Genomic DNA, 14,757 nt, shown 5'->3' on the forward strand with positions numbered 1-14,757 from the left:
TTTATTTTTTTTTTATTAATAATATGCTATAAATAGCTTGATATTTAATAAATAATATTTTTATATTGGAATTACCAGGCTTTTTTAATTTGATACTTTTACTTTTACCAATTGAGAAGTCTAGAAATGGCATTTTATTCTTCTCAAGATAATGCGAATCATCGAAATAGTTTTTAAAGCTGTGCCTAATGTAGTTCTTCCAGCAATCACATGACTCACTAAATAAATAGGGATTGATATCTTTTTATTTAATCAATCTCAAATAATCCCTATAATTTTTAAACTTTCATCTATTATTTTTATTTTCAAAAGTGGAACACGATAAACTACATTTTTCAAATGTATACTGTGTTAGTATCTCAAAATTTTGAAGTTGCACCACTCGACATTAGAATTATTGCAACTCCAAACGTTTATGTAACTTTTACGGAAAAAAATCAAACTCATGGACTCTATACATTTTTTTTCGTTTGTTTTTATACATAGTAGGAACGATAACAGTAACAATAACAAGTTAATTTCAATGAAAATATAAAGATTATACCTTTATTTATAAGAGTAGAATTTTATTAGGAGAATGTAATTTATGAAAATTCTTTTTTGTTATAAATAATAACTTCACAGTATGTATATATTATTTTCATTATAGAATATCTGCTATTTTTTATAACTGAATATTTGTGAAAATTTATAAAAATATAATTTGAGTCTTTCCTGTTTCAGTTATAAATTATTTTTTATAAATATTATTAATATCTTGAATAATAATTTTTTCGTTTTCTTCAACGATACTTATAAATTCATAAGTTCACATTGGTTTTTATATGAAAATATAGAAGATATTTCAGTTTTCTTAAAAAAACCTGAAATTTTTAATGAATAAAATAATCGAATATAAATAATACAAATTGATTTCTATTGATATTATTCAATTCTTACCGATAAGGTACCACTTGTATTTATAATTTATTTCTCCGACTTATTTGGATGATCAGTTTTAATATGATGAGTAAATGTGTACTGTGTTGTGAAACGTTTTTTGCAATATGGACATTGATAAGGCATGACAGGATGTGCAGATCTAAGATGTGCTACAGCCAATTCTCGAAGAACAAATGGCGATTGACATACTCCACACCGGTATCTTCATACAAAATATGGTAATAAATTTAAATAAAACAGTAGCTATCCATAAAATAATTAATGAATACACATTAAATATTATTATACCCGCCAGCAGTTCGTATTAATGTTCTTTTCATAGGTGTGGGAAGACTATGCTCTTCACTAATTTCAACTTTTGGTTCAAATAGAGAAATAGAATCTCCAACATGTGCTTCTGGTATTAATTTAGGCATTGATTCATTCTCATTATCAACATCCATATCATGTTGTGGTAACTATTCGATTCAAAACAAATTATTCAGTTGTAATATTTAGCAATACTTTTGAAAAATTGAATTTACGATATCGTACCTTCGGTTCTACATGAATTCGCACATGTAAGTTTCTCAACTGTGGAGTATTGAAGATTGATGGACACTTTGGACATTTATACTTCTTTTCATCTTCGGTCGGAGTTAGTTCTTTCTGATTAAAGTTACATTTCGCAGATGAATTTCTTTTGTTGAATACAGGTAATCTTGTACACTGATGAGTGGCAAGAGAAAGTTCCTTGAAAAAAATCTTATTACATTTCGAACAATGATAAGTTCTATCTACAACGTGAATTTTTTCATGAATGTCAAGTTGAGTTTTATCTGGAAAATTTTTATGACACACAGAGCATTCATATGTAGATATTTTTGTTTGCTTATGAGACAACTGAAATTGAAAACAATGAATTAAAAAAAATTTTACATAGATACTCTACATTAAGAATATTTATTACTTACTTTAACATGTCTTTGTAATTGCCATTTTTCTTTAAAACTTTTTGTACACAAGCTACAACTGAAGTTTTTAACAACAAAATTATCTGAATGAGTTTGCAAATGAGCTAACATTGTTGTATGATCATTGAACCACTGTTGACAAATTCCACAACGTGTAACCGTTTTAGAAGAATTTAAATTTGCTGAAGCACTACGTTTCGCTGGCCTCTGTCGATCAGGAATAATTTTATCATCGTTTACAGTCTAGAAAAGGTAAAAAGTTTTTTAAAAATAATTGATAGAATTTTTTAGAATCAGGTGCAAGAAAACTATATACTTCAGAATATGTTCGGCATCGATCATATTTTAACTTGGCTTCTCGAGCTTCTCTTGCTTCTCTCTCAGCATTTAAAGCTTCTTCTTGCTCTACACTTGCCATGACCGAAGAAATTGATGGTTGTTGATTGTGTTCACTCAACTTATGAGCTGCTAATCGAATAAACAGTCCAAAAGATCTACCACAAATATCACATTTATGCTTCTTAGGCTCGTGAGTTCTCATGTGATTGGAGAGCGCACTTTGTTGGGTGCATACCTAGATAAAAATAACAGTAATAATCTAAATTAACAGAAAGTTATTGAAAAAATTTCTAATGAATTGAAGAAAAATAAAGTACCTTGCCACAAGTAGGACATGTCAAAGATTTATTATTTTCGCCAAAATTTTCACGTTTTATATTATCCGACCCATCCTCTTGCATTAGCACTTCATCATCATTTGGCTCTTTAATGTTTGCATCATCAAAGAGAGCATCCTCGTCGTGCAATTGGTTGTGATTATGATACGATTCTACATTTGGAAAAAATCGATTGCAGAGAGAACACCATGTATTTGTTCCGATTTCAATAGAGCCAGCGAGATGATCACGTAGGCGATGGTGCCTCAACATCTCCCAGCTTACAAACTCACGATCGCATTGATGACATTCCTTAACGGATTTATCAAAATCTAATGTAACTTTGAAGTGATCTTTACCTTCATGTTTTGCTAATTCCTCTACCGATTTGAATATAAGAGAGCATTTTCCACAGCCATATTTCCTTGGACAGAGTTGCATATGTTTCACAAGGCTTTCCTTCGTCCTGCACAAATAAAATCATTAATAAATAACAATTTTAACACTTTATTATTAATATAATATTTAAAAATTAATATTTACTTATAATAACAATTACATGGTGAACACCACCATTCAGAGCTAAGTTTTTTCTTTGGATTTAAATCCTTGCAATCGTTAATAGTTAAATTTCCTGTTAATACACGTTCTAAAATACTTTTTCCTTCAGCATTATCTTCTGCCATTGAGCTATTAGTATCATTACTATAATTATTTATTTGTGAATCGTTAAATTCATGATTATCTTCATTTCTCTCTTCAATAAAACTTTGGTTACTATTTTCAGTTTCTGGTTTGAAACCTAATTTGGTGTTTAGATCAGTAGGTTCTTCTTTTATTTCAACTTCACATGGCAATTCTGGCAGTAAATCCAAACTATCATTGGACTCTTTCATTTCTAGAGTATCTAGTAGTTTAGGTGAGTGAGGTAATGAAATTGATGCTGGTGGTAAAGGAACCAATGGTGGAGGAGCACGTTGCTTAATCATACACAGTTGCACCTAGAACAATAAGAAATCATCAGGAAAAATGTGGAAATATTGTAGTTAATAAATATTAATTATTTATAATTTCGGTTGATTAACTTTAGTTTCAATGATTATTATTATTTGATAAGTCTGTTGAAAACTTTACATAAGGAGAATGCAGAAATGAAGACATCTTCTTTTAAGATAAAAGTTTAATATTATTTTCAGTGTCTTCAATTTTGAGATGTATAAAATGTTAAAATAACTTACTTGACAGGGATCTGGTGAATTGGTCATAGCATCCAGGAAAATTTTTACAGAATTTAAATTCTTTTTAGTCAGTAACTTTAAGTGCATACTTTTGTAAACATTAAGACAATGTTCCCTGAATTCATAAGCATCATCCAGTCTTGCAGCACAAAATTGACAGATTTGCTTTGGCAGTGGGTCACTTTTATATACCATGACTGGTAAACAGACTCGTAACTTTTGAGCTACACGTCGTCGAAGACCTTCTTCTCCAAATATTTCTAGCATTTCTATTTTTTCTTCAGAGCATAATCTGCATGAGTTCTCCCAATGTAGTTGTGGAGTCATTTTAAGTGGATTTATGAAGTTCAGCATTAAAATACTTTACAAAAATATTACAATCGATGTAGTAATAATAATAATAGTATATGAAAAGATTGTCATCAATTGAAAGAAGGTGAACTAGGAATAAGGTTATTTTTTAAGCATAGCAACGTGATTGAAATTGTACCCGAACTTTCCAGAATTGTGGGATTCATTTTTATCTACACCAGAATGATAAAAATGATTAATTAAAAAGTTATTGACTATCTATTGAATATATTAAATTAAACTAAACATTTCTTCTTTTGACTTTCACTCTACACTCTCATCATTCACTTGTAGACAATCTCCACGAGTCCACACTCTTCTGGAAGTGTAACGACATCTGGGTGAACTGAAGAACCGGTTCTTACACCTGATGAAACCAACACACTCGAATTTAGGCCAGTAATGTCACTTATACACCTTCACAATTAGGATTATTTCTATTTAATTATTAAAAATGTTTTTTCCATACAATGATTCAATTATTTGATTTACAAATTTACTTACAAATCTGGAGTTTTTTGAGACTTTAATCAAAAATTATCATAAATAATCCCTAACTCATCTATAGGACAGAGTTCAGAAAAATATCATGAAAGATTATGATGAAAACGATCAATGTAATCCATTTATTTATTATTTTCTTGAAAAATTTTTTGACAATTTTCTGTCGAAATAAAATTATATTTTATATCGTCTTTATCAGTAAAAACTGTTTACTTGATATTATCTATACTTAAGTTGCAAGTAATGATAAAAGAAAGTTGATAAATAAATATCAAGTAACTACATGATGAAACAAACATCAAAGCACACGCGTTCAATTCTTAACCTTTAAATCACTTTTTCGAATTCACGAGGATTTTTCGGTGGAGGTTAACTGTATTTAAGGGAATTCAATACATAAATTATTATTATTCAAATAAAAAATAATGGAGGATGATGTAAAATTATTTCAATCGATTGGATTAAGTGAACAGAAAGCTAAAGAAACTTTAAAAAATACTCAAGTTTCCAAAAACTTGAAAATTGCAATTTTGGAAGTAAGTTTCATAACCTGAATTATATTTTTCAATGAAATTTATCTTAATTAATCAATGATATAAACTAAAACACAATTTATTATTTTATTAAAAGTCCTTTAAATTATTTAACAAATTTTTAGGCGAAGAAACACAATGATAATATTGATTCAGAAACTGGAGTATTACTTTACCATCTGGCTTCGAAAATCAAAGCTCAAATAATTGACAAACTGTCTTTTGTTGCTGAGAAAATTGTCTTAAAAAGTTTAGATACAACTCAAAGAGTTGACGCTGCATTAAGTTATTTATTATCTAATGTTAATAAAGATATCAACATTAAAGAATTTGAAGAAGCTTGTGGAGTTGGAGTTGTTGTAAAACCAGAACAAATTGAAGCTGAAGTTGAGAAATTGATCAAGAAACATCTAGATGAAATCAAAGAAAAAAGGTAAATTTTTACTTTGTCTTTATATGATGTAATTTTTATTTCAAAAAATACTATCCAGGTATCGATTCAATGCTGGTCCGTTGATGCAAGAAATAAGGACCACTTTAAAATGGGCAGATGGCAAAGCTGTGAAAAATGAAGTTGATCTTCAATTATTAGATATTTTAGGACCTAAAACGGAGGCTGATTTACTTCCTGCTCCAAAAAATCAAAAACAACCAAAAGGCAAAGTCCAAGAGAAAGAAAAAAATGCAAAAAAAGAAAATAAAAATGAAGAAGACAATAAAGATTCTGCAAAAACTATAAGTGAACTAATGAAAACTAAAGTCCATTTTCATAAACCTGGGGAAAATTATAAAACTGAAGGATATGTCGTTACTCCAAATACACATAGATTATTACAAGAACATCTAAAAGTGACTGGTGGAAAAGTAAGAACAAGATTTCCACCAGAACCCAATGGAATTCTTCATATAGGACATGCTAAAGCTATTAACATCAATTTTGGGTATGATAAGATATTTTTTAATATACACAAACAAATAATTGAAACAATAAATATTTTATGATTTTAAAAAAAATTAGATATGCAGCAGCTTTTGATGGAATATGTTATCTTCGTTACGATGATACAAATCCTGAGAAAGAAGAAGAAAAATTTTTCACTGGTATTCGTGATATGGTAGAATGGCTTGGTTATAAGCCAGCTGCAATAACTCACTCTTCAGATTATTTTCAACAATTATACGAATTAGCAGTAAAATTAATATCAAAAGGACATGCTTATGTTTGCCATCAGAAGAGTGAAGAAATGAAAGGCTTCAATCCACCTCCAAGTCCTTGGCGTGAGCGAAAGATTTCTGAAAGTCTTCAACTTTTCGAAGACATGAAAAATGGAATGCTTGAAGAAGGAGAGGCTACATTACGAATGAAAGTAACCCTAGAAGAAGGTAAACAAGATCCAGTTGCTTATCGAATAAAATACACTCCACATCATAGAACTGCTGATCAATGGTGTATTTATCCAACCTATGATTTCACTCACTGCCTATGTGATAGCATCGAAAATATTACCCATTCATTATGTACAAAAGAATTTCAATCGCGAAGATCATCGTACTATTGGCTTTGCAATGTATTGGATCTCTATTGTCCAGTTCAATGGGAATATGGCCGATTAAACGTTAGTTACACAGTTGTTTCTAAGAGGAAAATTGCTAAATTAATTAGCGAAGGAATTGTTAATGATTGGGATGACCCGAGATTGTTTACTTTAACTGCCTTAAGAAGACGTGGCTTTCCTCCAGAAGCAATTAATAATTTCTGTGCTCAGATGGGAGTTACTGGAGCTCAAGCTACTGTTGATCCAGCAGTATTAGAAGCATGTGCGAGAGATGTTTTGAATAATACAGCTCCAAGACACATGGTTGTTATAGATCCACTTAAAGTAACAATTTCTAATTTCGGTGAAAAAATTCCCACCAAAATCGATGTTACTGATTTTCCTACTGACGCGGGAAAGGGTCAACATACAATTGCTTTTGATGAAATTGTTTATATTGAAGCATCTGATTTTAAAGAAAAGGAAGAAAAAGGATTTAGACGGTTAACTGCTAATCAACCAGTCGGATTGAAATATGCGGGAGTTGTATTAAATCTTATGCGAGTTGAAAAAGACAAAATGGGAAAAATAACTGGTCTAGTCGTTAGACAGGAGCCTGTGAGTGATAAGAACAAACCTAAAGCTTTTATTCATTGGGTATCAAAACCAAAATTAGCATCAATACGACTCTATGAGCGCTTATTTAAGCACAAAAATCCTGAAGATGTTAATGAAGTTCCTAATGGATTTTTAAGTGATATAAATTCACCTAGTAAGAGAGAAGTGGTTGGTTATATTGACGCAAGTTTGGCTTCTGTTACGAAACCATTTACACAATTTCAGTTCGAGAGAATAGGATTCTTTTCAGTTGATCCTGATACTCAACCAAACAAGGTAAGATTTATTTTATTCACATTTAATGATAATTATTAATTGATTAATATTTTTTTCAGTTGGTATTCAATAGAACTGTAACTCTTAAAGAAGATGCCGGAAAATCATAAGTAATAAATTTACTTATTTAACATTTTGTATGATTTTTTCAATACAAGTTTTCAAAAAAACTGAATGATGTATGAATACTGTCTTTTTGTAAACGAATTGTTTTATTATTGTATTATCATACGAATCGAAATTTTATTATTTAATTCATAATACAAGATTCATAAGTAGGAACCATGTATTTAATATTGATAAAAGCATCTTCACCACCATATTTTTCTAATACTTCTAAAGTTTCTTGAATTAAGTCTGCTGGATTCTCACCTCTTTGTTGAGTGTAGTCAATTCCTTCTCCAAGGTTTACTTTTTATACAGAAACAAAAAAGATTATTTAATACAAAACATTGATCTGTAATTATTTCATTGATTGACTACAATAATACTTACAGTTTCTGTCTTTTAGTAAGTTAGGAATTGGAAGAATTTGTCTAAAGTATGGTACTAATGACTCTCCAACACAATCTGCTGATTTCACAAGACGTTGAATTGCCCGCATAGTCGTGCAAATTATTTCCGGTACCTTTGTATTTAAAGCATCTGGAAAATAATTCATTTTAATTATCATCCTTTACATTGTTAGTTTTCGTGCAAGTATTTGACTATAACTTTTAATTGGAATAATTAATTGTGGAACCACCGGCAATATTTTAGGTCCACCATGTTCCAGCATGTCTGATATTCCTTGTTCAACAAGAAATTTATAAGGTGGTTCTGTTTCCGTCAAACCATCAAAAAACATTGGAAGATAATGATGGAAATCTAAATCTTCTATGTTGACTTTCCATGTTACGGACGTTCCGTCATTTACTAATGCAATGGGAAAGAGTCCTCGTTCATAGAATTTTCGAAACTTTGATGGTTTCGGTGGTTTAGGTTTGTAGAGGCTACATTTAGGTGGTTTAGCTACAACTGTATTGTCCTGAGTAATTGTTGAATTGTTTTTTATTAATATTAATTCAAAAAACATAATATTATCAATTATATACCTGAAGAGCTTGAATAGTAAATGCGGGAACAACTCTTGGTTTTTTGCCATATTTTGGATTGTTTCGTCGAATTTCAGCCCAAAACTCTCTTTGATTAACCATTTTGATGCATCAGCACAGCATAAGAAAATTTTATTAATTTTTATTTCATATAAAACAATAAATACAAACAAAATTAAATAATTTGACAAATAGACATTTTAAATTTTTCACAAAAAAAAAGACTGATAACTATTATTGAAAATGTACTATTCTAATTCAAAATCGCAAGAGAGTTCTGAATTTAACAACGGAGGAGTGAGAACAATTCGTAAGTATTATGATTACTCTGCAGCATAAATATTGAATAATAACTGAATTTGGGCCAAACAAGTTATTAGACACCATAGCAACATTTCTAGTACGTCAATCTATAGTTCTTACATAGTAGTAATAATAATCGTATTCTTATATTATTTTTAAAATCAATATATTTAAACATAATTTACAGCAAGTATTTAATGACATATTATTTGATAAAAAAATTACAGGAATTATTTATCAAGAAGCTATAGATTTATGAAATTGTGGGTCATCAAATATCAAATCTCTCTTCTTCGGTTCTTCTTTTTCAGCTTTGTGTAATAATTTAAAAATTCCAGTGCCTACTGGTACTGGAATACCCATAATAATCGATTCTGATACTCCACAAATAGCATCTTTCTGGCCGTAATATGCAGCGTCGAACAAATGATCTGCAGTTTTTTCAAACTAAAACAAAATATAATTTTTTCATTAAATGAATTCATATTGATAAACAATTAGTTATTTTGAAGGTATATAAAAGCTAAAGATCATCAATACTTGAATTACTTACAGAAGCTAAATTAAGAACAGATTCTTTCATCTTCGCTAATCCTTGTCGTGTAATTCCAAGAACTTCTCCTCTACTAGTCATTAAATCTGCCACCAACATAGAATGCCGCCTGTCAATACTCATTCCATGGTTTTCCATAACTAATTTAATTTCAGTCATGATCGTTGTTCTTGCAGCTTCAATACCTAAAGTTCTAAAAACCTCGATTGTGTTATTGGAAGTAGTTTTATTTCCGTGGACTCCTGGAGTAACCATAACTTCTCGCAGATTATCTCCTTCAACGAATATTTTATATTTAGTCGTTCCAGTCGAATCATCATTGTGAATTACCGCTCTATTTACTGTTGGAAGGCCTTTTATAACGACGTCAGGTACAGATTCTTTTAATAAATTCAATGAATGATTTAAACTGTGTTTTCCACTAGTGGGGGTGACAGTTAAAATGGAATCACCTTTTACATTGACGTGTTTTGGATTTAATTTTAATTTTGAAGTGCAAAGACAATATCTTATGGAATTAATATCTACCTCGAGTTTTAATAACTTTATTCTATCAATATCTAATTTAATAAGAAGGAAACAATCATCTGGAAGATAAACCTCTTCAATATATTCCGTAACTTCTCCTAAAGTTGTTTTTTCTATTCTTCCTTTGACTCTTCGTGCAAACTCAGGATCGGTATCATCTACTAGTGCTGCTGTAATGATCGGTGTGCTAATCTTGGGATTAGCGTTAATAATCTCTTTGATTCTAGGTACTCCTTGAGTGATATTCATTGAAGCTACTCCAGCAAAATGGAAAGTCTTTAATGTCATTTGTGTACCAGGTTCTCCAATACTCTGAGCAGCTAAAGCACCGACAGCAGTACCAGGTTCGATTTTTGCTCTCATGAATTTTTCTTTACATGTATGAATAAATTCTACCAATTGGGAAACAGTTAATCGTTCCAATTGTTGAACAACTGGTAGTTTAGCTGATAAATTATGTCTCAGTCGAGTTATCTTTCTTGATATAGATTTCAAGAATGTTGTTAGTTCTAGTTTAAATTCTTCGCTTAAACAAGAATACTCTTCTGTATTTAACAATTCATTTGTTGCTGTTATTACACTTGGACCATCTAATGTTTCTTCATTTTTGTATGGAGATTTTGCTCGAACGTGATCTAAAACTCGTTTGTAATCAACGGGACAGTCTTTTCCTTCCATATATGTAGGATCCATAGCGTCTCCACCATATACAATTTGTACTATATCTCCAACAGAATTTCTTACAGTCATATCATAATGAAGGCATAAATCTTCTAGACTTTTCACTAATCTTCGTTGCATATATCCAGTTTCCGCAGTTTTTACAGCAGTATCTACGAGACCTTCTCGACCTCCCATAGTGTGAAAGAAAAATTCAGTTGGAGTTAATCCTGAGTAAAAGGAATTTTCAACAAAACCTTTAGCTGCTGGAATTTTTGAATGCCGTTGGAAGTGTGGTAATGCACGATCTTCAAACCCGTTTGGTACACGATGGCCACTAACGGCTTGTTGACCAACACAAGCAATCATTTGAGATATGTTTATAAAACTTCCTTTACTTCCAGATAATGCCATAATAAGTGGACTATTACTCGGATGAAGTTCTTTTAAACAAGCTTTACCTGCATGATCACGAATAACTGATAGTTCTTTCAGGATTACTGCTTCTAAACTTTCTTCTGGAGAACAACCTGGCTGACATGTTAATCGACCTTCCTCCATTTCTCTAATATACTCAGTACATTTGGAGTATCCAGCAGTCAGCAGTTCTTGTTTGGCTCTCAATAATCCGTGACCTGGAGTTACATCTCCAATGCCAATGGAGAATCCTCGATTCATCAGAAAATAACTTGTCATTCTTGCTAGTCTCCACATAGCTGTTGTAGAAGCGTCTTCTCCCCAGTCACGTAGAAGAACATAAAAAATATTTTGTTTTGACCCAGAACCAAGAGTAGACTTATCCATAGTCCCTGCTAATAATTGAGAATTTCTAATAATTACAAAAGAATCATTAATGCAAAGCTCTTCTCCATGAGTATACGCTTTCCCTTTTGTTTTTAAATTTGCTAATATTTTACAAGATGAATTTGGACGTAAAATAAGACTGAAAATTTGTTTACCAGTCCATAGCTGGGAAGGTTTTAAAATAGCTGGTGTTGGAAGATCAATTGTCATGTTTGCATCAAGTCCTGCTAATAAACAAGAAGCTAATTGACAAGCCTGTGCTTTATTTAATAGAGTATCCTTCTGAGTGAGTAAATAACCCCCAGTTATGAAATCCTGAGTTGCAGCAATAAGTAGCTCTCCATTTCGAGGGGTCACCAAATTTGATTTATTTCCCATTAAAACAAGAGCCTCAGCTCGAGCTTCTTCTGTTTGAGGTAAATGTAAATTCATCTCATCACCATCGAAATCAGCATTGTATGGTGTACAAACGCATTCATTAAATCTGAATGTTCTGTGTTCTAAGACTTTGGCTTTATGAGCCATGATACTTAATTTATGAAGTGACGGCTGACGATTGAATAAAACCACATCATCATCCCTCAAATGTCTTTCTACTATATCACCATATTGTAAATCTTGAGCTATTTTATTTCTATTTCCATATCGAAGATATTTTTTAATTTGTGTTCTTCCTTCTTGGACAAAATTAGCACCTGGATGGACATCAGGGCCATTTTTGACTAAAGTCCTCATAAGTTCAATGTTTGCTGGGTGCACTCGTTCAGGATAAGTTAGAATTTTCGCTACGTGAATTGGTACACCAACTTGTTCAATTCGTAAATTGGGATCTGGTGATATGACAGTTCGACTGGAAAAGTCAACTCGTTTTCCAGATAAATTTCCACGAAAACGGCCTTGTTTTCCTTTTAATCTTTGGACTAGACCTCGACCTGATTTTTTTGGCTATTAAAAATATTTTCTAGATTAGTTTTAATATTTTTAATGAATATATTAACAATTGTTATGATTGATTGAAAAAAGTTACCTGCATATTCAGAGGAATTCCAGACATTTCACTGTTAATATAAAGTGCAGAATGTAATTGAATAAATTCCCAAGCGTCGTTATAAGATTGTACATTAGCACCAGACTGTCTGTGCTTTCTAATGACTCCATTCAAGAATATTATTTCTGATAATTTCATTGTCAGATGATCTTCATTTGTACCAGCTTTTAAATCTGATAATACACTGGGTCTTATACAAATTGGAGGAACAGGTATTCGAGTAAGGATTAAATCTTTTGGCATCGCACAATCTGAATTCATTAATAACAAAGGTATATCACAGACAGGAATTCTCTCTAAAATTCCCAAAACCTAAAATAAAAATATAATGTAGTAAATTGTTCAAACGAATATTATTCGGTAAAATGATAACGAAATTACCTCGAGAGGATTAAGCATAGTCACCAGGCCATTATCAATGATGCTTTCTAATTCTTTATTATTTTCTGTAGCTGTACTGTATTCAGCTAATTTTTCTAGAACTATAGGATTGCTACTTTTTTTCGATTTATATTTTTCATGAACAATTTTAAGAAGTCCAGCTTTCTTTACTGTTCCATTAAGCTCTTTACAATTAGGACAAGTTGTTGTTTTTTTTGCTTTTTCTAAAATTTGTTTTCTGAGAGCTTTCCGGCTTAAATATCCAAGGTTTGGATTCAAAACTCGATTTAAATAAGTTGTTTTTTCTTTTTCCGATAACATTACATGAGAACATTTCTGTAAAAAATATGTATTATTTTTATATTGTCGATTTATCAAGGAATATAGTAAAATAATACCTTGCAAACTGATTGTAAAATTCCAATAACTGATCTAAAATATCCGACGTGAAAAACAGGTAATTCTAGATCAATGTATCCATAATGCCCAATACATTCATTTAAAGATTTCCCACAAGTTTCACATGGTGTTACACTTGAACAGGTTCCCTAAAATTCATTACTTAGTCAGAATTTATCTCTTATTTTATTTAGAATAGATTAGAAATCATTGTACCATTCGTCTATCCAATACTCCATAAGGAACTGGAGTGTGTTGACTGTCTTGCGAATATAAATTTTTTGCCACAACATGGATATGCGCTTGTCGTTCTATGTTATGCCGACTATCAACTCCAAAAGATACATGAGATCTATAAAATTATTATGAATTACAGTTCCTTTTTGCATAAGTCAAAAATTTACTCCATTCATTATTATGAAAAATACTTAATAAAATCAATAAATATTAATAATGTTAACGTACATTTTTCGGGCGATGTCGGTCTCTCGATATTGTTCTTTAACCATTTTTTATAACAATAATTAGATATTTATCAAAACAATAAAGTGTGGAGTTTAACCTCAATGTTATAACAATGAGTTAAGATCCGGAGTTATGTTGTATCATTTTAAAAAATTTTCACTAAAATACTATCATTATAATAAATATTATTTAAAACCACTATATCAAGAATAATTGTCAACAATTACTCGCAGAATAACGCATGGCTTTAAAGACACGTGATTGATGTCAATGTGATTTCGACAACTATCGCCATGCTGCAATTCAGAACGTAAACAACACAGTTTTTTTAAATACGTTTAATTTGTATTGAAATTAAATTTTTTACAGTTTTTAAAAAGATTTTAATTTAAATTATTGTAATGTTATTAAAAAATTTTGCTTTATAAATTATTATTCATTATATTGAAAATTAAAGTTTTTTTTGACAAACAACATTGAAACTTCGCGCCATTGCGAAATATGGTGATCCCGGTTTTGGTACATAGTGCCGATTAGTTGCCAGCAGGGGGCGCTGTAAGCTTATTGCGAAACCGGAAGAAGAGCAGAAAATATATACAATTTGTGCACAAGATAAGCTAGGCACTCTACTGGAAAAGATGAATAATAATTTTAGAAACAGTTTCATTTTCGAAACGTTCAATTTGCGCGATACTGAAATAATTGAAGTTTTTATTAAAAAAATAATTGTTAATTACACGAAATATAATAAAAATTAAAACTGATCAAGTATCAAATTTTTTTTGCAATAAAATAGGAGTTTATTGTTGATTGATCATTTGCAATTCAATGCTAACATTAGCCGCAAATGTAAGATTTGAAGCCTGAATAGGATCTTTGTAAACAAATAAACGAAAAAAGAAATTAGAAGTTTTAT

At 30.7% G+C, this 14,757-nt stretch overlaps 4 protein-coding genes across 8 annotated transcripts; 1 reads left to right on the top strand and 3 right to left on the bottom strand.

Moving 5' to 3' along the window:
• Nucleotides 1-665: 665 nt before the first annotated feature.
• On the bottom strand, nt 666-4,782 carry LOC118064938 (zinc finger protein 271-like). Of its 5 annotated transcripts, none has more exons than XM_035079895.1 (10): nt 4,645-4,782; nt 3,790-4,507; nt 3,095-3,552; nt 2,552-3,017; nt 2,212-2,469; nt 1,896-2,138; nt 1,477-1,824; nt 1,231-1,400; nt 940-1,144; nt 666-863 (listed from the first exon to the last, which is right to left on the bottom strand). In XM_035079895.1, the coding sequence occupies exons 2-9, from the start codon at nt 4,141-4,143 to the stop codon at nt 967-969; spliced, it is 2,475 nt and encodes an 824-aa protein (XP_034935786.1). In that variant the 5' UTR covers nt 4,144-4,507; nt 4,645-4,782; the 3' UTR covers nt 666-863; nt 940-966. The 5 variants fall into 5 exon arrangements, with proteins under 5 accessions (XP_034935786.1, XP_034935785.1, XP_034935787.1 ...); XM_035079894.1 differs by having other exon boundaries at nt 3,790-4,557; nt 4,645-4,771; XM_035079896.1 differs by having other exon boundaries at nt 3,790-4,150; nt 4,645-4,726.
• Nucleotides 4,783-4,904: 122 nt separating this feature from the next.
• On the top strand, nt 4,905-7,776 carry GlnRS (Glutaminyl-tRNA synthetase). The gene is made up of 5 exons (XM_035079898.1): nt 4,905-5,180; nt 5,303-5,610; nt 5,669-6,118; nt 6,196-7,606; nt 7,666-7,776. The coding sequence occupies exons 1-5, from the start codon at nt 5,070-5,072 to the stop codon at nt 7,714-7,716; spliced, it is 2,331 nt and encodes a 776-aa protein (XP_034935789.1). The 5' UTR covers nt 4,905-5,069; the 3' UTR covers nt 7,717-7,776.
• A 15-nt stretch (nt 7,777-7,791) lies between these two features.
• LOC118064941 (parkin coregulated gene protein homolog) lies at nt 7,792-8,869 on the bottom strand. Its single transcript, XM_035079899.1, has 4 exons — nt 8,701-8,869; nt 8,321-8,633; nt 8,102-8,251; nt 7,792-8,017 (listed from the first exon to the last, which is right to left on the bottom strand). Exons 1-4 carry the CDS (start codon nt 8,800-8,802, stop codon nt 7,857-7,859), a joined length of 726 nt encoding a protein of 241 aa, XP_034935790.1. The 5' UTR covers nt 8,803-8,869; the 3' UTR covers nt 7,792-7,856.
• A 295-nt stretch (nt 8,870-9,164) lies between these two features.
• Polr3A (RNA polymerase III subunit A) lies at nt 9,165-14,127 on the bottom strand. The gene is made up of 7 exons (XM_035079911.1): nt 13,842-14,127; nt 13,593-13,728; nt 13,376-13,525; nt 12,978-13,313; nt 12,576-12,908; nt 9,557-12,493; nt 9,165-9,450 (listed from the first exon to the last, which is right to left on the bottom strand). The coding sequence occupies exons 1-7, from the start codon at nt 13,883-13,885 to the stop codon at nt 9,241-9,243; spliced, it is 4,146 nt and encodes a 1,381-aa protein (XP_034935802.1). The 5' UTR covers nt 13,886-14,127; the 3' UTR covers nt 9,165-9,240.
• Between the last annotated feature and the right edge of the window lie 630 nt (nt 14,128-14,757).

Source organism: Chelonus insularis, unplaced genomic scaffold, assembly GCF_013357705.1.
Source record: "Chelonus insularis isolate UGA/USDA-ARS -01 unplaced genomic scaffold, ASM1335770v1 contig_260_pilon, whole genome shotgun sequence".
NCBI classification, from domain to species: domain Eukaryota; kingdom Metazoa; phylum Arthropoda; class Insecta; order Hymenoptera; family Braconidae; genus Chelonus; species Chelonus insularis.

What these genes read in the sequence shown, in the direction of transcription:
- LOC118064938 (XM_035079895.1), bottom strand. Translation starts at nt 4,143, where the DNA reads ATGCTGAACTTCATAAATCCACTTAAAATGACTCCACAACTACATTGG. An exon ending in GATGCCGAACATATTCTGAA is followed by an intron (nt 2,139 to 2,211) that starts GTATATAGTTTT and finishes TACCTTTTCTAG; the next exon opens with ACTGTAAACGATGATAAAAT. An exon ending in AATTACAAAGACATGTTAAA is followed by an intron (nt 1,825 to 1,895) that starts GTAAGTAATAAA and finishes TTTCAATTTCAG; the next exon opens with TTGTCTCATAAGCAAACAAA.
- GlnRS (XM_035079898.1), top strand. Translation starts at nt 5,070, where the DNA reads ATGGAGGATGATGTAAAATTATTTCAATCGATTGGATTAAGTGAACAG. An exon ending in TGAAAATTGCAATTTTGGAA is followed by an intron (nt 5,181 to 5,302) that starts GTAAGTTTCATA and finishes ACAAATTTTTAG; the next exon opens with GCGAAGAAACACAATGATAA. An exon ending in GATGAAATCAAAGAAAAAAG is followed by an intron (nt 5,611 to 5,668) that starts GTAAATTTTTAC and finishes AATACTATCCAG; the next exon opens with GTATCGATTCAATGCTGGTC.
- LOC118064941 (XM_035079899.1), bottom strand. Translation starts at nt 8,802, where the DNA reads ATGGTTAATCAAAGAGAGTTTTGGGCTGAAATTCGACGAAACAATCCA. An exon ending in TTACTATTCAAGCTCTTCAG is followed by an intron (nt 8,634 to 8,700) that starts GTATATAATTGA and finishes ACAATTACTCAG; the next exon opens with GACAATACAGTTGTAGCTAA. An exon ending in ATTAATTATTCCAATTAAAA is followed by an intron (nt 8,252 to 8,320) that starts GTTATAGTCAAA and finishes ATTATTTTCCAG; the next exon opens with ATGCTTTAAATACAAAGGTA.
- Polr3A (XM_035079911.1), bottom strand. Translation starts at nt 13,885, where the DNA reads ATGGTTAAAGAACAATATCGAGAGACCGACATCGCCCGAAAAAT. An exon ending in GAGTATTGGATAGACGAATG is followed by an intron (nt 13,526 to 13,592) that starts GTACAATGATTT and finishes AATGAATTTTAG; the next exon opens with GGAACCTGTTCAAGTGTAAC. An exon ending in GAATTCCTCTGAATATGCAG is followed by an intron (nt 12,494 to 12,575) that starts GTAACTTTTTTC and finishes TATTTTTAATAG; the next exon opens with CCAAAAAAATCAGGTCGAGG.